The sequence below is a fragment of the Leptidea sinapis genome, chromosome 9, assembly GCF_905404315.1.
Source record: "Leptidea sinapis chromosome 9, ilLepSina1.1, whole genome shotgun sequence".
In the NCBI taxonomy this organism is placed as follows: Eukaryota; Metazoa; Arthropoda; class Insecta; order Lepidoptera; family Pieridae; genus Leptidea; species Leptidea sinapis.
In genome coordinates this window covers 6,767,776-6,793,254 of record NC_066273.1, presented here as the reverse complement: position 1 = coordinate 6,793,254, position 25,479 = coordinate 6,767,776, and the positions used below count along the sequence as shown (strand labels likewise).

Here is a 25,479-nt window from a genome sequence, read left to right as displayed (position 1 = left end):
CCCCTGACCGAACGACCGGATTAATCGTAATTTTGATACTAAAGTCGCCTCTACACGATGTATCCTCAGGAAATATTGACTCGCCTTACTCTGGAACGACAGTGGTATTCGCGGGATAGCGAGGCTTTCCCGTGTCGCTACGGAAATCATGTAGTAAGCGCATATCCATACAATAAGGTGGTAACTGCACGAGGCGAGGCGGTCGGATCGAGTGCTGGGTAGATCTAACAAGCTGGTAAAACAGTTTCTGTTTTACCAAGTGATCCTTCAACAGTTTTTCGTTTTATTTCGTATCATATATAATATTATATTAAACACAACAATTAAAATTAACTCTTAAAACACCTCATCACAGTTGTCATCTCACCTGCACCCGTTGGCATCGTATCAGGCTCTGTGTGTGTGTCAGTATCCTCAACACCATGAACTCTATCGTGCTCTGCTCCTCGAACACCATCCTGGCGAGGTCCAGCAGCACCTGGTTCCTCTTCACCTCGAGCTGGGACCTCTCGTAGAGCGTTGCGTTCCGTAGACCGATCCCACAGAACTGCAGATACGACGCGAACACTTTCTCATCGGTCGGCGTGAAGATTCCGTCGTTTTGTTTATTTATTACCTGATAAAAAGTAAAACATTAGATAGGATTATGGTCTTGTAGAGAAATAATAACTAGGAAAACTAGTAAGCCCTTTCTAGTCCAGTGGGAGGCTCCTTTGCACAGGATGCCGGCTAGATTATGGGTACTACAACGGGCGCCTATTTCTGCCGTGAAGCTGTAATGTTTAAGCATTACTGTGTTTCGGTCTAAAGGGCGCCGTACCTAGTGAAATTACTGGGAAAATGAGACTTAACATCTTACGTCTCAAGGTGATAAGCGCAATTGTAATGCCGCTCAGAATTTTTGGGGGGTTCAAGAATCCCGACCGGAATTGCATTGTTATGGGCAGGATATATAAATTACCATCAGCTGAACGTCCTGCTCGTGTCAGAAAAAAAAGTTTTTAATGTCGGCAAAAACAAGCATGCATATTATTTTTTTTCCTAAAGAACTTGTTAATCTATTTTTATATAGAACACATTATTAATATCTATTTACAGCAGTATGATTGACACACAAAAGACTCCGAAAATATATCTAATTTCGGATATTATAATTCTTTCCGACACGTAATCTAAAAGTTCTGCAAGAAAATCGTAACTTGGGAAGCGGCGATAAAACTTGAGTGATTCTCTCTAAGTTCCCTCAAGCGCTTTTTGTATTAATTCAACGTGAGATAATACAGTTTTAAACATCATCCCAAAGTTAAATTTTACACAAATTTAATTAATGAACAAACTGTAATGTTGTTAAAAACAAAATTCATAAATTTCTTACCACGACTCATTGATTGCGTAGTAACCTTTAATTTTCCGTTTCTTTGTGTTTAAATATTATGAGGTTTAATGTATTCAAATTCAAATAGTTTATTTCTCAAAATAAGATAACCGCATCACTTTTTGAAGTCAAGTAGTCTGTAAGAGTAAGTAAGTCAACTCAGTCTGTAAGAACATCATTTATGTTATAATAACCTTTCACACACAAACGTTTTTTAACAATTCTTTTAAATTTTGTAACACATTTGTTTTTTACATTTTCTAGGATCAAATTGCATTGCAAAAAGCATTAGCATCCTCCAATTAAAGACTTACTAAAGCGATTTAACCAAGTGGTAGGCATAACAAGTTTATGTTTGTTCCTCGTGTTAACATTATGATTGTCACAGTTTCTAGCAAATTCCTTAATGTGCTTATGACCATATAGAACATTATCAAGAATATATTGAGACGCAACAGTCAAAATGTTTAATTTTTTTTTATGGAATAGGAGGACAAACGAGCGTACGGGTCACCTGTTGTTAAGTGATCACCGCCGCCCACAATCTCTTGCAACACCAGAGGAATCACAGGAGCGTTGCCGGCCTTTTAGGAAGCTGTACGCGCTTTTTCAAGTTCACTCCACTTACAGCTTTGTAGTACGAGGAAGAAAGCTCCTTGAAAACCGCACTGTGGAGGACCGCCACACATCCAGATGGTGGGGATGATATCCTAACGTGTGGCGTGTCGTGCGAAGGTGGAATTCGGCGGCAGGAATCATCAATTAATTTAAAAGTTATTAATTAGTTATTAATCAATTTAAATTAATTAATTAATTCTTTAAAATTTTCTCTTAATTATTCTTAAGCAGAATTAAATGCTTCAGTGACGCAATAGATAGAACCGTTGACTGCCACCGATGGTGCCTGCCACGTACCAATCTGTTTTGGTATCCGATTACAAAAATACGTTTATTTGACGCCGTTTACCACTATCCCAGCATTAATGCGTAGGCAGATCGTTATTTGAACTATCATCTACAACATTAACTTGTTGGCATATCTTAAGCCGGCACGTAAATGGCTAATGTATGTAGGTAGGAATTTAATTCGCTTATTCTATGTTGTATTTCAGCCATTATATTAACTGCAGATATTTAACAAATGGACCAATTCACTAGTTCATTATTTATTACTATTTTATATTTTTCACGGTTTAATATATTTTCAGAATGTTTGTCGTATTTTTTACATTATTTTATTTTTAACTTGCGAATCAATTCGCGCTGCTTACGATCCTTGCCGAAGTCTATAGTGAAGTAAAAATACATAAATAAACACTGAACTCCTTTACCTGCGCCACTCCGATGACTTCTCCATTGATATCCTTAATAGGCATACAGAGTAGAGAGCGGGTCTTGTAGCCCGTCTGCTGGTCGATATCGTGGTTGAACCTCTCATCCTAAAACAATATATATTTATTTATATTATCAAAAAACATAATAATATTCAATAACCTAACTTATCTTAAATAAACTAACAAGTAACACAAAAATAAATTTATATTAAATTAAAGGACTTGGTGTGTAAATTCGGAAGTAGCTATTAGCTACCTACATGGTTTTCCCCATAAAATATCGAGATTCGTGTAAAATTGATACAAAAATAAATACGTACAAAATTTTATTTGAATTTAAATACCGCATATTTAAAGATGGTCTTCAGATGTCAAAATTGAGGTAGATAGAAGACCAAATTCAATTTAATCCCAGTATGAGGCTACTTTGCACAGGATGCCAGCTAAAATATGAGTACCACAACGGCGCCTATTTATGCCGTGAAGCAGTAATGTGTACCTAAGCATTACTGGGCTCCGTAGCTAGTGTAATTACTGGGCAAATGAGACTTAACATCTTATGTCTCAAGGTGACGAGCGCAATTGTAGTGCCGCTCAGAATTTTTGAGTTTATCAATGATAAACCATTGCTCTGATTAATTGTAACTTCTCAACTTTGTGCAAATCACAAACAGAGGCTAAAATCAACAAACTACAATACACAACGTAATCACGAGGTAGCTGCGGCCCGAACGGGAAACGTAAACAGTTCCAAATAGTGAGGTGTAGAGTTCCCTAATTGTCTAACGGACTTGGCAGCCTCCGGTCAAAGGCTATCATTAATAGTGTGTTTAGCGTGCGACTGATAATTGAGTCCCAACTTATGCCAGCCGTATAATGAAATCGCCATCGCAAATATAACGAGAGAAATTATACAAAATTTTCTAAATAAAAGTGTATATTTATTTTGACGAGCTAAGTACTTTATTTTGTAGGTACTGAATGAGACTGAGCCGTCATGCTCGGTTATAATGCGTTTGTGAGTCAGTATGATTGCAGATCATGGATGGAGAGAACTTCTGGAATCAATCAATCAGGAAGATTAACTCTGTGAGCAGAGGTTTTTTTTATTTCTTTTTTATTATTATGATAATAAGGGACGAGACGAGCAGAACGTTCAGCTGATGGTAATTGATACGCCATGCCCATTACAATGCAGTGCCGCTCAGGATTCTCAAAAAACCCAAAAATTCTGAGCGGCACTATAATTGCGCTCGTCACCTTGAGACATAAGATGTTAAGCCTCATTTGTCCAGTAATTTCACTAGCTACGGCGCCCTTCAGACCGAAACACAGTAATGCTTTCACATTACTGCTTCACGGTAAAAATAGGCGCCGTTGTGGTACCCATAATCTAGCCGGCTTCCTGTGCAAAGCAGCCTCCCACTGGTTTACCCGGTGTATTACTCTAATAGGGATACAAAAAAATTTGATTGAGAGTAATGAAGATTCTATTTAGAACTCTTGTACTTATTATCAAAAGACCTGAAGCTTGATGCTTATCGACATGCCCTAAATCAATCCCACAAAAAACAAGAAAAAAAAAAGAATATTTCGTAGGTAAATTGCATTACATTTGAAATATGTAATTTTTTCATACAGCTCGTTCGGAAGGCAGATTTGCTCAGAGAAGAACGAGCAAGAAACTCTAAGGTTGCTCTTTTCAAAACAGAATGGTATAACAGGTTCTCATTATCAATTTAATTTAACAAATCATTTCAATTACAATATATGCAAAGTGATGCAACAAAATGTAGGTAAAGCGATATCATTGTCAGTGATGAAAACTTGCCTATCCCCAATCTGAGCCACTTGGACTACAAATTATAGCCAGTTTAAGAAGACATAGCCTGCTTCTAAATGACACGCCGAAATCGAGTAGCCTACGAAACTTCCAGAAGAAACAGTGACTAATATCCCATGGAAAAAGTGCGTAAATTCAGATTTCTTTGTTTAGAGAAGTGGTCACGAGAGTAGAACAATAATATCTTGAATTTATGCACGGGATCATAAACCAGACCAAATTTTGTAGTTGTTGTTTGATTTTCAGTTCCTGAAGTCAGGTAATTTTGTAATTACCTCTGAATATAATATGAATATCGCAAACGAAAAGCAGAACCAATGAATCATAATAAATTCAAGAGAAAACTTTGACTTTGGCTATCAGTCATCGCCTAATAAACTTTCGCCTTAGTTTCGTCCACACGAAACGATCCAAACATGATATTAATAAAAATTAGAACATAAATTCTTGTATAATCTTATTTAAACATAAACAGAACACGTACTTATATGCAAATATAAATTTAACAAAGAATAATTCATTTGGGATTCAGACTACCCTTCCTCAATTATTTAGGGTCGTGTCTTACTGTGTACGTACACATAATAATTTCTACTACAAATTGTATTAAGGACAATGTGTTTTGTTAACATAATGCGGCGGGCGATATGGCTTCTAGCCAAATACAAAATCGCCCACAATATGTGCTGCATACAACTCTGCTACTCATGCATTGGTTTTACTATCCCGTCGGCTGTGCAATATTTTTGAAGTATTATGCCATCAAAGAGACATACTTAAATCACTAATACGTCTAGATAGACTGTGACAGCTGCGAAAACGTCGAAAAATATTGAGGTTTGACGGTTAACCTTTATTTAGAGCAATTCACGCACACTAACACAAATTGTCATAAAAAACGCGAGTATAAGACGTAGCTTGTTACGCACACTAAGCGAATGTACCTGGCGTGTTTTTATCGATTGTTTTTTTTTTTCAATAAAATAAGGGACGAGACGAGCAGGACGTTCAGCTGATGGTAATTAATACGCCCTGCCTATTACTATGCAATGCCGCTCAGTATTCTTGAAAAATCCCAAAAATATTGAGCGGCACTACGATTGCGCTCGTCACCTTGAGACATAAGATGTTAAGTCTCATTTACCCAGTAATTTCACTAGCTACGGCGCCTTTCAGACCGAAACTGAATAATGCTTACACATTACTGCTTCACGGCAGAAATAGGCGCGGTTGTGGTACCCATAATCTAGCCGGCATCCTGTGCAAAAGAGGCTCTCACTGGTGATTATTTGATTATTAACAATAGCCTGTAAGTAATTCAGTATTAGCGCTAGCACTGGCACCTACTTGTCCCACGCGCCGTACCCGTTTAGAACTCGTAGGTGAATTGTACCCAATTAAGGGTTATTAATTTTCAATTGATTGAAATTTAGTTTTATTTTTATTAACACTAATTTTTGGATTTTTTTTTTTATAATTATGATTAAGTAGTTCTATCCGTGTGTTCATTTAATCAATGAAACATCTCTTGGTCAGTGTAATTTAATACAAAGAAGTCAATAACTGTTACTGACCGGGAAAATTTTACGTACAGTGCAATATACATTCATTTCACTCACCGCTCAAGGCGATAATAAGGTGAGAATAGATCACAAATCAAAATGCCATTAAGTCTAAATGACGGGATATTTTTTTTAAGGAAAATACGGGACGAGACGATCAGGACGTTCAGCTGATGGTAATTGATACGCCCTGCCCATCACAATGCAATGCCGCTCAGGATTCTTGTTAAGCCCAAAAATTCTGAGCGGCACTACAATTGCGCTCGTCACCCTGAGATATAAGATGTTAAGTCCCATTTGCCCAGTAATTTGACTAGCGACGGCGCCCTTTTGACCGAAACACAGTAATGCTTACACATTACTGCTTCACGGCAGAAATAGGCGCCGTTGTGGTACCGATAATCTAGCCGGCGTCCTGTGCAAAGGAGCCTCCCACTGGTAAATGGGATATGGATGCTGTTTGTGAACACTCAATAAACAGTGTTAAAAGTATTTATTAATACTGCTTTACCCACGTTTTTGTCGGTGTCCGGTGTCTTACTCAGTAAGAGGTTGAACGTGGACTTCCGAATGATCCGAAACTAGTCGGTACCGACACGGTATGACAAAAACGTGAGTAGAGCCGTATTAATAAATAATTTAGTAGTTTTAATAATTCAGTGTTAAAATATTTCACGAACATGATCTCAAACTATGAAGTGAGCCCCATTCACGATATCGACGTATAAAAATATTTCATACAGACACAATATTTTCAACACAGACCGTGTTGTTAGTTTATGTAAGCTTTAAACAAACACTCGACTTAATATCGTAAATAAGTAGATAAAGTTCGATTGTAAATGTTGACATAAGGTATTGCTTTCAATATCTGTATTTATTTTAGTGTTCGCTGTATCACTATTGCAATAATAATTCCTTGCTATCTATTGCAGGAAAGGAAAATTCATGATTGTATATTTTCTACATAGCATTGGACATAATATGTACAGGAATATACTGAACAGAAAGAAAAAAGAAAAAAGATAGAAAAAGAAGATAGATTATATATATGTATAGATATATATATACATAGATTTGAAAGAGCGACATCTTAAGTAATTCTCCAAAAATATGCAAATATTGGGGTTGAGCAGGTTATCAACGGTAAAGTTGATCCTGTAGATGAAGCCACAACCTGTGAGTTGAACAAAGCATACAAGATTCATCAACGGCACATCACCTTGAACTGTTGGCTGAGTGGAAGAGCATTCGAACGGAACGCGAGAGAACTCTCACTCCGCGACCTCTAGGACAAACGGTTGAAAAAGATATACCAAAATTTACGAAACATGCGTACTCGAACGGTTGGCTTAGTTGCAAAAGCGCTCGGATGAAGCCCGAACGGTCGCGAGTTCGATTCCCGGATCATTCATAAATTTTGGTTACAAATTTTATTTATATAATGCTCTCATAGTCCAATGAGGAGTCCCCTTGTTATGCCTATTCTGGTTCTGTAAAGATTGGTATAAAATAACGCAGATTTTGGTTTGGTGTTTTATAAAAATAAAAAAATTTAATTTCGTTAAGAATCACTTTTGCTTCTAACGAATAAAATTGCAATTTATATTATTGTTTTACACAAACACATGTTCACAGAAAAAAGAGGATTCACAAATAAATAATTACCAACTATATTACATAAATAAGATATTTTCAAAATAGATAGTAATATTTAATTGTATTACCACGCGAAGTTCGTACAATACTCTATTCAAGCCGCAGAAATGTATAAATATAATACAACAATAGGCCTTGTTTGATGGACAGCCTTCCATTAAGATAAGATATTTTTAAAATCAAGTAAACAACATTATAATCCCTTCACTAATCCCATTGAAGATAACGAAAGCTTTTAAGTAAGTATTTATGAAGTGTAATACAATTAAACGCCTACACAATTATCAGCACTTAAGTAGATTATGTTTGAATCTGAGAATCATTCACCCAAAACTATTTTTTGAAATAGCAATATGTTTATGTATTGTTATATATTTATTTATGGTTGGAAGATGTTATGTTACAACTATATTCACAATACTATGACTACATAAAATTAAAACTATCATTACAAGGAAGTGTACCAAGAATACTGACAGCGTTTCCGCGCTGGAGAGCTAGGCTGATCTGTTGATCGAAATAGCTGCCAGCGCTTGGGTTTTCAATAGCCCTTTTGAGGCGCGAATAAAGTACTTTGTACATTCACCGCGCCTCTGGGCCCCGTGGGCCAAGTGTCTCTACACCAAACGATACAAAGATGTAAGACTCACTGAGACCGACATATTTGCGACGCTTGCTGTCTTCGGCAATCGAAGCACCAGCCCCAGCACCAACTGACGTAACTTGGACATGATAAGGAGGACAGAGTGTCGACGTAAGTCTCGTCCCACACCAGCGCCATTCTCCGTGCCCAAGACACCAGGGACATTCCAACACATTTTACCACTTTAGAAGTGCCTCTCGGGCACTATTCAGTTCTAAAAAAATTGATATTAGAAACCTCAATATCACTTTTCAAGTCCTATATCCATAGATGGGTCCCACATGTGGGGCAATGTATTCTGTAAACAGAAACTCGAAAAAAAATTGAGTTTCAGTTTAGAGAAAACATTACTTACCAAGTTTCATCAGTTGTTATAGTTTCGGAGAAAAGTGGCTGTGACATACGGACGGACAGACCGACAGACATGACGAATCCATAAGGGTTCCGTTCTTTGCCATTTGGCTACGGAACCTTGTGAATTGAATGTATTTGTTTTGACGTGAAAACCTCTCTAGCGCGCTGGTCCATTTATTTTGTGGGTTTTAAATGAGACTGGTTTGTCACGCTCGGCTATGTAACATTCGTTCGAGTAAGGCAAGTCAAATCAGGGAGCGCGATCAGGTTAGAGCAGTTTGAAGTGCAGGTGGCGCAAAAGGTGAAAGACCTTGCACCATATTTCGGTTCTTTACCTTTGATCCTCACCCGACGCATCTACCAATTATTTTTCGGTTTTCAAATTAATTGTACGCTTATTCCTATATAAATATAATATATAAGTATATGGTTATTTTTATTACGAATTTATTACAATGGAAAGTACTACTGCAATAATTACTGTCTACTCCAAATGTCACGAGGGGCTGCTGAAAACCAGTGATATGTTGGTGTCTCAAGCACTCAACCCAACATAGCACTGAGTCAGCTCCTTTTAGCAATGAATCACGCGCCGCAGTTTCATATGAGTATTGTTATTTAAAATATTATACCGCTATTTTTTTTCTCTCTTTAATTAAGTATATATAAAAATATTTTTTCTTCTCTAATGTGATTTAGTAGTGTAAGATGTAATTTAACGCCACACACTTATCTTAATAATAGCGTTAAATTAGTGTAAATAAAGATTTTTCTATTTCTATTCGATACTTTTTAAAGTCCTTCTTGATTAAGTTACAAGAGGCCTTTTTAGGAAACTGGCCGACGCGACAGACGTTGTTCTGTACATAATAAATTTAATACTGTTTTTTTATGAATTTGTCAATAATATTTGATAACATCAAGAACTATTTCGTAAAATATGCTCCCTGTTGTTATAATGAAATTGTTTCACGGCAGAACTGTCAAACTGTGCGTCAATACATTTTCTCATAGAAAATATGTCCATACAAAATAAATCTTATATATAAAATTCTCGTGTCAAAATGTTCGTTCCCGTACTCCTCCGAAACGGCTTGACCGATTCTCATGAAATTTTGTGAGCATAGTGAGTAGGTCTGAGAATTTTTTCATACCCCTAAGTAATAAGGGTTGTTCACCCTTAATTTTTTTTTTTTTTAATTTTTGGACGAAATTTTTTGTTTTTATTTTTTTATAATGTGGCATTAAAAAATACATACAACTTCAAATTTTTACCCATCTACGATCAACAGTTACTTTTGTATCGCAATTTTAATATCGGCAATACAACGTTTGCTGGGTCAGCTAGTATCTATCTAAGATATATAAAAATGAATTGCTGTTCGTTAGTCTCGCTAAACCTCGAGAACGGCTGGACCGATTTGGCAAATTTTGGTCTTGAATTATTTGTAGAAGTCCACAGAAGGTTTAAAAGGTGAATAAATAGGAAAATGCTGCTAAATTAAATAAAAACAAGAAATTTGTTTTTCCTTTGATGTGTCCATACATATTCTCTATGAGAGAATTTATTGACGCACGGTTTGACAGTTCTGCTGTGAAATAATTTCATTACGACAGCAGGGTGCATATTTTACGAAGTAATTTTTGATGTTATGATATATTATTGACAAATTCATATAAAAACATTATTTTATTTATTATTATATACAGAACAACGTCTGTCGGGTCAGCTAGTTGGAAATAAAAATAATTATAGGTCCCAAATGGAAATAAAAACTATACTATCTCTCAAGTTGACGGGGGACACATCAAAGGAAAACAAAATTGTTGTATTTATTTAATTCCGAACACTTTCATATTTATTAACCTTCCCTGGACTTCCACAAATAATTCAAGACCGAAATTAGCCAAATCGGTCCAGCCGTTCTCGAGTTTTAGCGGGACTAACGAACAGCAATTCATTTTTATATATATAGATAAGATTATAATGAAGGATCAATTTCGCATCGAATTGGTAGTTTCAGGTCGATACGATCAGTGGTTTAGGCGTGATTGAGCCTCAAAGACAGAAGAACACTAGCGAACGCTGACAGACGTTGTCCTATAAACACGTCTTCATTTTGAAAAATCATTCCAGCCGTTATGAGGAATTCACTAACATTGGCGAAGATATATGGACTGAATTGAGAATCTAAATAATAATCTAAACCACTCTCAAATTCACTGGAACACACAAAAAAAATCATCAAAATCGGTCCAGCCGTTTTAGAGGGAGTTCAATTGTAAATCTAAACCATCCTCGAATCCACTTGAACACACACAAAAAAATTCATTCAAATAGGTCACGCCGTTTAGGAGGAGTTCACTGTCAACACACGTACAGAAGAATTATACTATATACTAGTGGACCCGACAGACGTTGTCCTGTACACACATCTTAAATTTGAAAAATCGGTCCAGCCGTTAGGAGGAGCTCACTAACATACGCATGAGCAGGTGAATTATATAATATGGACGGAATTGAGAATCTAAACCAATCTCAAATTCACTGAAACAAACAAAAAAATCATCAAAATCGGTCCAGCCGTTTAGGAGGTAGTTCGATTGTGAATCTAAACCATCCTCGAATCCACCTGAAGACACACAGAAAGTTTCATCAAAATCGGTCCAGCCGTCTAAGAGGAGTTCAGTGACATACACACGCACACAAGAAATATATATATTAAGATTAACCCCCTTATTCATAATAGTCTGCTAACTTAAAGCATTGCTAATTCTCACTCTGTCTTCTTCTATTGACCTAAGTCATTCATAATAGTCTGCTAACTTAAAGCATTGCTAATTCTCACTCTGTCTTCTTCTATTGACCTAAGTCAGAATGAGAAAAAACACTCGTTAGCGGCTGTTTAAAGTTAGCGGACCATTATGAATAAGGGGATATATGTTTTATTCTTTAATATGAATATAGAACAAATTATTGTAATGTTATTTGTATTGAAGTTTTTCCTTATATAGTATGGAATCTACTGTTTTTAAATCGAATTGCAAGCCAAGTATTTTTAGTTCAGAGTATAAAAGAAAGAATACATTGTTAAACTAGTGATTAATAGTTACCGGGCCACTGTATCAATAACGCACCCTTGATTTATCGGCTGTTTGCTGTATTTGACCGGACGGTTCCTTGTCTCTGCAATCAGTGTGGTCACGGGCGATTGCTGACAAAATATAATAGCAGTCATATTAAGTACGATTTTTTTAGTGTAAGATTTCAGTAAATAGCCACGCGTTTGTGTAACTTTTTTATGCAATAGGAGGACAAAACACACTGTATATTTTCGTATACATAATAATCAGTGGCGTAGCGTGCCTTGACGGGGCCTCGTATATAAATTTGTTCGGGGGCCCTTATGAAGGGTAAAGATTTCTCACAGAAGAAAAAACAATGTTTGCATAAAATTAAAAGATATATTTATGCATCATAATTATCCATGTGTCAATTTTTCCAAAATTTTTACAAACAATTCAAATTATATATACACTCTCCTTGCCTTTTTTCAGCAACCTGATTTAAATCATTTCTAGCTGATGATGACTTTAGTTTTTCTAAAGTTTCTGGCTCTATGGACAATAGTGAAACGTCTGATTGATCTAGGGTATGGCCCACTTTTGAACGCACGCTTTATGCAGGAAAAATAACTTTAATTTTTTTTGACTTTTGTCAATTCCGAAATAATAAAAATATAATTGATATATAATTGATACGGCAGATACAGCGGTAGCTACGCCCTGATAATAATTATTAATTTTTTTTACCGATGCTATATTATCAGCTGTATAGGTGAGGCTGTATATGTATGCAACGATAATAATATATCAGGGTCAAGAATAATGTCATATTCTAAACAATTTTGTTATGTTTTTAAAGTGATAACCCTCACTTCTACACAACCCAAGAATAGACACATAAAATTTTAAAACAAATTTTATGAACGATGCGGGTCTCGAACTCACTACCGCGCAAGTGCTCTGCCAACGGAGCTAACCAGTTGGCACTCCAACTATCACGTTATAACACGTATCGTCATAAAATCTTGTATGCCTTGTTCAACTGTCATGTTGATGTCATGTCAAAAAAATTTTGTTTTTAAATATAATATTCACAAAAATTTTATAGTTTGCACAAGATTGCAGTGTTAAAGCAAAAAATAGTACAGTATTTCTTGACAAAAATTAAAAAAAATTAAGCTAATATAAAAACGAAGGAAAAACATGAAAATAATAAAAATTTCACTCATTCCAACTTGTTACCAATTTGTACGAAACAAGTTTATTCAGCAAAATCCCTGCATCAAAATTGCTAAAAACGAAACTGATATTATCCGCTCTAAAGTAAAACGTCTCGAGGAAACTTTGCATACAAATGTTACACAGAAACTAATGGAAAAGTCAACGAACGCCAAGAAAACTTACAAGAAGCCAATGTAGTTCAAGATATCGGATTGTGCTTATCATGAAGCTGTCTTGGGGAAAACTGTATTATGTCTGGTTAATACATGTGTATGGAGTCTTTATATAATGTAACATCATAGTTTATTTATATACGTCTAGATAGAAATAGCTTTATATACGTCTACTAACGGCATTTTTTAATAACGTATCTCTAGTTACGGATAAATTGGTGTCACCGTTTAATGACAAGATCTTATGTATCCATAGTTATGTTCAATATAGATTAGATGTTAGACGATAGATTATTAAAATGTTAGTAAGCGTAAAAGGATGGATTTGTCCACCTCTAGTAAGTTAAAGTAAAGATAGCTTATTGAAAACGGCCGTAAGACAGCTGTGAAAACGTCAAAAAAATAGTATTTAAAACTTACCTCTATTTTAGGCAATTCACTCACACTAACACAAAGCGTCATACAAATCACAAGTGTACACGGCGTAGCTTGTCACGCACACTTACCTAATATACATGGCCTGTTGTTATCGGTTGTCTAAACGTAAACATAACGACGTAAATGGTTCGGAGGACAATTTTAGAATTGTATGAATTTCCATACAAATAACAATAAAGTAACAATTATTTCGCAATTACAATTTTTAACAAAGTATATAGTGATGGGATATATCGCTACATTATTTATTTATAATAATTTCATCATCAATTTGCTATGTTTTAAAGCGATATCCCTCACTTCTAGGATTAATACACAAATAAAATTTGAAAACAAAATTTTATGAACGATGCGATATTTAAACAAAATAAACTGGATATCCAATTGTTGTAAGCCTTCTTGGTTGTAAATGCCATTAGGATTCGTCGTCAAACAATTCGACACGTGTTTCGCCTCTACACGAGGCATCCTCAAGAGACGTTGGCGCGCCAAATTCTGACTCTTCAAAAGTATATCTAAGAAAACCATAAAAAGCTCCTGTTTGTCCGTATTTTTGTGCCAAACATACTATTGCAAAAGAAGTAAACTACATTAAATGATTACGCAAATAAAAAAATTCACACGCATTTTACAAGCATGTCCTCAATGTTTTCATGGTAAGTACACAGCCTCGACACTATATTGACGTCATACACCGAACAGACTATATAAAATTGTGGATTAAACTCTTAAAACCCAGTACAGCCACAAAATGTACTTTGTAAGTTAACGAAGTCATCCATTTTCTCGCTTCGCTTTTCATCGCTTCAACAAAGTATGCGGTCGTGAGAAAAATTTAAATTATATCAAACACTAGCTGCTGCCCGCGACGTCGTCCGCGTGGATGCTATAAAGCAGGAAAAATGTTATACCAGTAATTACAGAGAAATAGACAAGAATTATACAAAGTAAATTCCAGCAAGTAATTTTATTATTCAACGTACGTTTATACTTCGTTAGGATTTTATTATGTACAGTTAAGGTTGCGTCCAGATGTAAGCTCGGCGCGACCGTTAGTTGTTTGGGCGTGACATTTTCGTAACCAGTAAGATGGATTTCTAGAAACGCAGGGTTTATATTTTAGCTGGGTAGAAATCCAGAAAAATATGTTAGAAGGTAGAAAGTAGAAATCTTCTAACATATTTTACAGGAAAACAACAAAAGACCGGCAACGGAAAGGTGGAATGGAAACCGGTTGCCATCACTATCGATCACGTAAGCCCCTTGCCCGTTCACATTTACAATACTTATTTAAAAATATAAAAAAAAAGTTTAGTGAAGGTAAACTTAAAAAAGCTGAGCTTCCAGTTACTGCATCACATAGTGTATATTTTACTTAAACATACGTGGCGCGTTGAACTTACAAAAAGGCGGCAACGCTCCCATGATTCCTCTTGCGTCGCGGGAGACAGTGTGCGGCGGTGATCACTTAACATCAGGCAACCAGTCTACCGTTCTCTTTTATAAAAATTCAAGCTGTGTTGATCTGCAAAGTGTATTAGATCTTCACGATCTTATAATCCCAGATAATTGCTCCATTTTAGAAAACTAATTTTTTTTTTGTATCATCCTATAACATTTACCTACCTTTAAGATACCTATGCCCTTTTTGTATGCATGTTATATATACCTGTATGCATCAAGGATACAAAGTTATAAATATGAAACCAAACTATGTTAATCGATTTTCATAACGAAGTACGAGATATTGTAAAAGGCATAAATGGCCATTTTCTGAAAATTGATTCCTTTAGAATTATTTTTGATGTCGTTTCTAATATACTAGACACTATTACCGCTTCGGAAACAAATGGCGCTCTGAGAGAAAGAAGCGGCGCAAGAAGCTCTACCAGCATTATTTTTTTCGCTTTTTTAATAAAATAAACAAAATTGTACTGTTATTAAATAATCATAATCAACCCCCAGGCTGTCCGATCACTTATATATTCAGCTGTGGAGTAGTAGGATTTACGACAGAGCCATTTTTTAATAAAACATTTAAATTTATTTATAGATAATGCCTGAACAGTGGCTGGGACTTTATTGTAGAACTGTACACATTTACCCTTGAAGCTATTATGTATTCTATGAAGCCTATTAGAATTAGTTACAAACAATTCCTTATTTATAGTGTTATAATAATGAAAATAACTATTAAGAGCAAAATACTATACGTACAAATAAACGACAGCCCAACCCAGCTCAAACTTAATAAGAAACCCGAGTTATCACAGCATGTAATTATTAATAATTTCATCTCATATTAGCTGCGCCTTATATTAATTTAACCGCGATCGCTCTTAGATATATTTTAATATCATGTTAAGGTGTTTATTAAAACCGATTAAGTAGGGCACAGGTTTATCTCTTTATTATAATTACCATTTTTTTATGAAAATAAGGGACATGACGAGTAGGACGTTCAGCTGATGGTAATTGATGCACCCGGCTCATTACAATGCAGTGCCGCTCAGGATTAATTAATTTAAAGGATTAAATAAATTAAAATTTTGAGCGGCTCTACAATTGCGCTCGTCACCTTAAAACGTAAGATACGAGTATTAAGTCTCATTTGCCCAGTAATTTCACTATTTGGACTATCGTATTTCCCTATTATATCACTATTCGGACTTACTTTGCGAATTTGAAATTTCCTCAGTATGGTTACATAGTACATGCCAAGTTTGATTATATAAGATTATTTAAAACATCACTAAACAAAGGTTGTCAACTTTGCGTTTCATTCGATTTTCTAGATCGAAAATACGTTTATTTGAAACTCAAACGGTGAAGTAAAATATAGTGAGGGAACCTATTCACACCTGACTACTTAGACACTTAAAAATCTCGCGCTTATAATAATTCATATACATATTCATTTATTTGCTATTTAATAGGGTGGTACAAATTTGGTCTTACAACAGCTTAAAGTATCTACTATTTAGCCATTACCAAAACTTGGTTTTAGGCAAAAATTTTATTACAATAAAAATTAATTTATTTTATATAACACAAAGTTATAATTTTATAAAATACAAAAAAAAATTTTAAATGCAAGATAAGAATAATCCACTTAGAATGCAATGTCAAAATCCTTTACTCTTTGTGGTCAAACATTTCTTCTATAGAATAAAATGTGTTTTGAAGAAGCCAACTGTGTAAGGATACTTTAAATCTTGAAAAAGGTAACAACTTAAATGAATCAGGGATCTTATTGAAAATGTTCATGCCCATCCAGAAGCAATTTTTCTGAAATAAATTGCTATGCGGAACGACTCTAGTCACTAACCTATCAGCTTTCCTAAGTATTCTAGTACTGTGGGTCTTATGCATTAATAAAGCTCAGAAGGCTTTAACAACAATCAGGGGCCGTTGGAAAATTTATCAAAAATATATCATACATATTAAGATTCTGTCCTTTTGTCACTTAAGTAATAATAAGCCGAACACACTGACTAATACATAGTGTTACTTCACCAGTGGGAGGCTCCTTTACACAGGATGCCAGCTAGATTATGGGTACCACAACGGCGCGTAATTTCTGCTGTGAAGCAGTAATGTGTAAACATTACTGTGTTTCGGTCTGAAGGGCGCCGTAGCTCACTAGCTAATTTCACTAAATTAATGGTCAAATTAGTTGTCTGAGGCAAGTGAGACTTATGTCTCAAGGTGACGAGCGCAATTGTAGTGCCACTCAGAATAATTTGGATTTTTGAAGAATCCTGAGCGACACTGCATTTTAATGGGCAGGGCGAATCAATTACCATCATCCGAACTTCCTGCTCCTCTCGACCCTGAATAACATAAAAAAAATAGTATATCGTACTCTAAATAAAGACTTTAAATTTTTCATATAATTCATAAAAATATGGCCCCATTAGATAGTCTAGATCGTTCGACGAGTTCAAATAACACTTTAATAATATTAAAGCATTTATTACAATATAATGTCTTCACCTAACGCCGACAAAGTTAAACTTTCACTATTGTTTAGTCGAACTTCACTTCAACTCCCGTCTAGATTCCAGTTAATTAATTTTACTCTCGCACAAATTGCTTTGTGGAAAGGCTTTTAAATGAATAAAAGAGCCAATACAAATGATAGCTTTTGTCTGAAACTGAGAGTTATTATTGAACCCGATAGTTGAACTTTACGAGTGTTTTCTTCCAGTTGCGGAAAATCACAATTATAGAGTATTTGAAGCGACATTTAATTTAGAATTTAATGCCTGCCAATATATAGCAGTGCATTTATACTGCAGCGGTTTTCAGGTTGTTTCTGATGGAATCAACTGCCTTCAAGCCCACAACTTGCTCTCATTTGAAAGGCCGAAATAGGATTTGTTTATCACCTTCCATCAAATGAGCCGCTGCCCTCTCGAACATATCTCATTTTATTTTTATGGAAAAAGGAGGGCAAACGAGCGTACGGTTCACCTGGTTTTAAGTGATCACCGCCACCCACATTATCTTGCAACACCAGAGGAATCACAGGAGCGTTACCAGTCTTTAAGGACGCACTTTTTTTATGGTACCCATGTCGTATCGTCCCGGACACCGCACAAGGAAGCTCATTCCACAGCTTTATAGTTCGTGGAAGAAAGCTCCTTGAAAAGCGTGAGAAAGAAAAAAAAATGATGGGGTGATATATGAGACATTCCATTTTTAAATCTCTGGATGTTTTACTGTTATAATCACGGTCCGATAAACTATAAATCGTTTTATGATTTGATACGATCACATGATCTTACTTGAGACTGCTTATCATTTGGAGGGCCATCTACTCGCCCGGACTCCTGTGACTTTTACCCATGAAAACATATCGATGAATAATAAATTCCGACGTGATAAAACTATAAAAGGGTGCAGTAATGATAACACGATGAGCTTTTAAAACTAACTCACTCTGCTTACAATAATTATTCTTCTGTTCATCTGTCTTCAACTGAACTCATCCAAATCGAGTTCTAGGACATCTTTTGCTAAATTTTTCGTGTCATCATCACAACCATCATCAGCCGGAAGACGTCCACTGCTGGACAAAGATCTCCACGACTGACGGTCCTGCGCTACAATCATCGAACGTACTCCGGCGATCTTGACCAGATCGTCGGTCCTTCTTATGGGGGGCCTATTTGGGGCCTACCAACACTGCGTTTTCCGGTACATTGTTGCCATTCGAGGACTTTACTGCTCCACCGACCATCTGTCCGTACGTATACGATATGGTATGACCTGTATATTATCCGTTTATTGGATGCAAAATAATTTGTTACTTACATATTTTATTTATAAAATAACAGTGGCCATTAAGTCTCTTGTACGTTCTCCTCAATAGTTTTTTTTCAATCCGAACATATGGAAGAAAATTTATTAACGAAACCAAAAAGCTTAGTTTGACTCCATTGAAATAAAAGTTTGAGTTTCATCATAAAAACCCAATCTACATATTTCTATCTAATCGCAACATAAATGCTAAATCATTTATGTTGATTTCAGTTCAAGATGTTGTCATCATCAACCAAATCATATAAATCACAATACATAGAACACAAAACGAATCTTCGTCGAGCATTTAAATATCATATTGTTATGCTAATCCTTATCCGTTCATGTATCGATATTATACTTCCTTAAAATCATACAATAACATTTAGCATAAACAACGACATTCAGAGCCTATGTCATTTCCATACACACATAACATACTCATTTCCTCTTCATACAATTACAACGCACGACGGAAACGACAGAACTTCAATCTATACGCCTATAAATATAATTAATTGTCGTCAATCGTGACAGAATGATTCATCAAAGCACAGCCTAAGCCAGATCATTTATACGTCTAGATAGACTTTGACAGCTGTGAAAACGTCGAAACAAAATTGAGGTTACTGTTACCACTGGACTGGCGGCTGTCAAAGGGCTTTTGTGCCTGTTTGATATTCGGCATTTTGGCGCTGTTGGCCATGTAGCGGGAGTCTGCGGTACTAAAATTTGTGATGACAACCTCAGTAAACATTGATAGATGGTGGGAAACTATTTACAAAAAAAATTGTGTACCTTATTACGTTGATTCTTGAAGTATAAATAACACGGAAAACGGACGAAATTAATTAAAAATGCAGAAATACTTCAGAGTATTCTACGTTCCTTCGCAGTCATTTGTATTATACGTCAAAATTAGTTCTCTGGACGCTCGCGAGTAACGCTTCACATAGGCACAAAAAAATTCTGTCAAACATATGGAACAGCCTGTCCAGTGGTATTTATACAGGTCAGTGTACACAACCCAGTCTAGCTTATAGCAGGGCACCATTTTGTAGAAAATCAAAAAAAAAGGATTAACTTTTTATTTGTAGCAAGTTATTAGATTTAATCACTTATTGCATTTTAAGTGAGATCTCTGTATAACAGCAATTATACGCATAATATGGTTCCTAAAGAGATCTGGCCTGAAATGGACGATATCTTTCATGTAGTCAATATACGTTCATCTCTAGATGAAAAAGCTACTTCAAACAAAGTCAAGGACGTTAATAGTAGAAAACAACGCTGATCGAATTAATTGTAACTTCTAGAAGTTTATCTGATGACGTCAGATTTGGAGCATGATAAGTTGATGAATTAATCCGCGAACAAGAACGACCTTGTAACAACGAGTCGCAATTGAGCACTTACATGAGTCAACCACGACGAGGCGCCATAGAAACCACTTTTGTATATAACTCCATGTAAGAATGTATTGAGCAAACTCATACTCCATCTTGGCGTCTCAATATTAAGTAACGGTCTGTTTGTCTACTGAGTTTTTCAATTCCATGTCTCCATTAAATTAATTCCATCACTTCATATTATAAAACAAGTCCAACACAGCCTCAGTCTGTCAGACTGTTCGCGAGTGCAACTGCTGCACAAATCTTCATGCTGTTTTCAACAATGGATAGCGAGGTTCACGAGGAAGGTTTTAGTATATAGTTTGTTAAGTTTTTGTGTACATTTTTGTATAAATTAATGATATTTGTGGAGGTGTCGGAAATAGATTAGGATATTTAGGAGCTTTCAATGAAAACGCTGGCTAAGCCTTTTGAGATACAACAAAATAATGTATGGTTGAATTGTGTATCTTGTATAGGTCTACGAAAAAGTCCGCGAGGGTATATGTCTATCTCTTGAGACTCAACATCTGATGTTTCAAGGTGACAAGCGCAATTGTAGTGCCGCTCATAATTTTTGGGTTTTTCAAGAATCTTGAGCGGCACTGCATTGTCATGGGCAGGGCGTATCAAATTACCATCAGCTGAACGTCATCTTGTCCCTTTTTCAAAAAAAAGTTGTTGTGAACGAATTGTTGAGGCGATTCCGTGATTTCGAAAGAATCAAAGTTTATTGGCTGCATATATTTTTAGAGCGAATGAAAATGTGGGGAAAGGTCGACCTAGATGTGAAATTTTAGGATCAGATCGCAGTAGTGAAATGGGGCCGGGTTTTGAGTACCAATAAGAAGAAAGCTTTTCGAGGTCAGTAATTTCTGTCCGCGCCTCTGGGAGAGTGAATGATTCCAATGTAAACAATTCAATTAATTTATTGTGTTTTTAAAGTGATAACTCTCAATTTTGGGATTAATACACAAATAAAATTTGAAAACAAAATTTGGAAGAGCAGCAGCAGTTGGAAGAACACTGGCACGGAACGCGTGAGGTCGTGAGTCCGAGTCCCGCATCGTTCATAAAATTATGTTTTCAAATTTTATTTGTGTAAACAATTCATTTATTTGATTTTATTTATGGACCCAAAACCAGAAGTAGTGAGAGCGAGCGTTACAACCCTTTAACTAGTCATTTATAAGAATTTAAAAACAAAGAGTATTCTTTCACACATTATCCATAGCAAAACAATAAATCATTACTTTTACACTTGAATACCAATCAGGAACAACAGGAAAACTAAATATCGACACGCAATGGAAGAAGAAATAAAATTTTATTTACTTATTAGTAGTTTGAATGATATTCTTAACAATAGATTTAAATAAATAATAGTTTAACAAAAATAGAAAATATATGTATAGAGAGTTGATCCTAAGGTGCCACCTGTTATAGTTAATCAATCATTGTATTTGTTGGATGCAATTACAAATTGTGACAGTAATCACGACCATCATGTTCACGAAGCATCCTTACACGAAATATGAGTTCAAGCTCTAAAGGTTGATGCACCCAATATACGATAATAATTTATATTTATACAGTTAATTCTTTATTACTCTTAATGATATCGTTTATATTTTTTAAACACGTCTCATATACTGGATGCAGCACCTTACAAACTAATTTATTATGTGTATTACAGCCATTGAAAAATACTCTATTTGATAGAAAAGAGTGGCCGTTGAGATTCTTACATGTTATTCTCACGAGGTCAACTATTTACGAACATATGGTAAATTCAGTAAATTAACGAAATATTTGTAGTGTTGATTCAAAAGCGCATAGTTTAAGCCTAATTTAAATAAAGTTTATTTGATTTTTACTATAGCGTTACGAAGACAGCTAAGAAGTTTTTTAATTATAATATACCAGTGGATTTTACATAAAGAATTGTTATTTAATGAATTTTAAGTGTTGTGGTGATTCACAAATTAATCCTTCACGTACAATATGCACACAAATGCAAAAAAAAACATATTTCACATATGTGTCTCTGGTATTAATAAAAAGCACGCCATGGCTTAAGTTGTTCATCCCTACATGAGGGCCTTACGCTCGAATTATCTAGAATACAAACAACATTGAAAATGAATTATTTTCTCATGTATAAGGTCAAGAACAAAATGAAGTTATTTTAAAGTTATCAAGTCACATAAAGTTATAATAGGTCTTTAGATTTATCGGTCAAAAGTTTAATAATACATTTTCGGGTTAGCGCTTGTTGCCAGATAATATTTTATAAGACTTTGTTAACCTTAGCTAATTACGCAAAGTCGACAAAGCCTTATTAGCTTCAATTATTCCTAACTAATAATGCCACATGGCTGGACTGAGTTGTTTTTAGACAAGTTTTGTGGTGAAAATATAGTATTTGGAGCTATGAACACTACTTTATCCTGTTACACATACCCTTAAGTCTTAATTGTAGGTTGCTAATGCTTATTGTTGGTTAAAGTTAGCACTCCAGAGCTATTATGAACTACCACTTTTCTTTGCAGTTAAACAAGTTTTTTCTCGGCATCATGCATTTGTTTAGTATACTACTATCATAAAACTTGTTCTTATAGATTTTACTTACATTAATTCAGATAATAATCAATAATGAGGATTGTAAGCAATTAAGCAGTTTGCGCCTGTTAAAATGTTACATTTTCGACCCAAGAATTTTGAAAATATTGACTTTGTTACATAGGAGCCTTGAACTCAATCAATCAAGAAGCGATAGCTCAAGGCCGGCATTTAGTGTCGCCTTAAGGCTGGGGACCAAGCCAATGGCCTTGCGGATTCCAGGATGGAACTAGGTTACCTCTCTCGTACAAGATCAACATAGTTTTAAATCAGAATTAGAAGCATTTTTAATTTATTACAAAAAAAACAATTTTCTTTACAAAAATAACAAAACTATGTCATCTTAAATACTATTAGTAAACAGTTAATAATTTTTCGTACAATTTTTATCTAGATTGAATGATTAACATGGCTCCAACTTTTACATGTTAATCATTCAATAAGCATGGGGTACTTTGGTTATTTTTTTCGCAATGTCTATTAAAGACAGACTTCTAAAGAAAAAATAAATTTTCTTCTCGTATTCTGTAGACACATAATTATTTTATGTAAAAATAAAAGCTTCATATAAGACGTTAAAAATGGTTTCAATTTTGCCCTATTTTGGCTATTTCTTGGGATAGCGGCCTTAATGTGAGTTTTAAAAAGATACATAGCAAAATAAAACTAAATAATTTTACTTACAGGCAACGCTTGTAACTTTTAATTGTGATTTTGTTTTAAAACGAAAGAACTAATATATAAAATACAATATAATAATTAGTATAAAATTAAGTGAAAATTAATTAAAAGACAATCCAACATAAGTTATTTAATACCACAACTACTACTAGACTACAGAGTTCAGAAAACACTAGTATAATTCCGTAAATAATTTATCGGATCCCAGAAGTCAGTAAAATCAGTAACTCGTTACACACTAAGGCCGGGTTGCATCGTACTACCTGTTATAGTTAAGGTGTAAGCTAAATTTAACGTTAACACTAACGCTGATTTTAACATAGACTGCGCAATGTGTTACATCATCGTATTCCTTGGCAAAGTTGAAGTTAAAATGTGAAATATTAAGGCAATATCGAATATTATCTGAAATTTAACATTAACAATAGCTTTAACCAGCGAAGAGTGAATGGTAACGGTTAAGGGTTACAGTTGTGACGTCATCTAAAAATTGTTTAGTGACTAACCGGTATTTTAACATGTCACTACCCTAACACACTAACAGTTGTATCGCTTGTTATATCGTGCTGAATGAATGTAAAATTTAATCGCTCAGTTACTAATCAGTCAATAATTAATCAAGTGCGTTTCCATGTTATATAACCGTAACGCATCTCGAATCATGTTGAACAGTCATAATAATAAACAAGAAAGAATAAACTTGTAAACACGTTGTTTACGTAAAAGTTATGTCAAAGTCGACCTTAGCGTATGACATAGTAAGGTCGAGATTCGATAAAGCAGTACCTTTGGAATTCTATGACTCTTGGGAAACTCTTTTCGCCGAGACGTTCGAAACAATACATTAAAGTTCCTTTAAAATTAAAGCGTTTAAGCCAACGATTCATAATTATTGCTGCCCCCTTTCAATTTTAATTCAAAAATGCGTATAATTTTTACATTCACACAATTCAACCAAGCTGAGCAATAATTGCATGAATAAATGAGCAAAAAATAATTTATATAAAATTTAAAATTTATTTTTCAAAATAAACCAATTTACAGACACTATAATTGAAGATTTAATTAATAATTTTAATCAATTAAAATTATTTTTATACCTATTAATTTGAGCACGTGAGAAAAACAAAACTTCTATGATACTTACCATCTACCCAGGTATCAAGAAATGTCTTTCTAATTTCAATTTGAAAAAAATTTGAATCAACAATTAGTGCTTAAGTTAGGCTCGTCATGGTCCGCCAGTTTAAGCAGCTTAATCTTTCTTACGGCCGTTCATAATATACTATCTCCAGATAGAGATAAATTACTACCTTCTCCTTTCAGTAATTAACTGTCAATAATCGGAAGCTGTCCTAAAAGTGATTCTTATCGCCTTATATTGGGACGCGTGAAATGCAATTTCCATACAAACTTGTATCGCTGGTAAGCTATACGTCCTCCCATTGACAGACAGCGTGTACGGATAAGATGAGTTACCGTCGATAAGTTTACTGGGACAGAGAAGTCAACGATGGTTACGATTTTTGTCTCAAGTAGGAGATAGACTGAATATTGTGAACGGCCTTTAATAATCAAACGAATGAACGTAAGGAATTATCAAGTCTGTATCTTGTAAGGGACCATTTATTTTCGAGTTCAATTTCACTCTCACTTTGTCCCTCAGCCAATAAAACCCCGTATCGGTGAACACATGGAGTGTGAAGATTGATGGGTCGACATTTATCCTGCAGCCACCACACGAATTATTCATGTGGACTGTCCAACAATGTAGTGACGAGTTGTAACATCACTCGATTGCATGTGGTCA

General features: G+C 35.1%; 1 protein-coding gene across 11 annotated transcripts in view; it reads right to left on the bottom strand.

The window, feature by feature from the left end:
• LOC126965935 (dual 3',5'-cyclic-AMP and -GMP phosphodiesterase 11-like) overlaps positions 1 to 25,479 on the bottom strand; it is a 282,867-nt gene that overhangs the window by 41,597 nt on the left and 215,791 nt on the right. For all 11 annotated transcript variants that reach the window (XM_050809740.1, XM_050809742.1, XM_050809741.1 and 8 more), the window contains 2 exons: positions 2,707 to 2,814; positions 368 to 616 (listed from right to left, as the gene is read on the bottom strand). In XM_050809740.1, the coding sequence (XP_050665697.1) occupies positions 368 to 616; positions 2,707 to 2,814 (357 nt within the window). The remainder of the gene's footprint in view (positions 1 to 367; positions 617 to 2,706; positions 2,815 to 25,479) is intronic.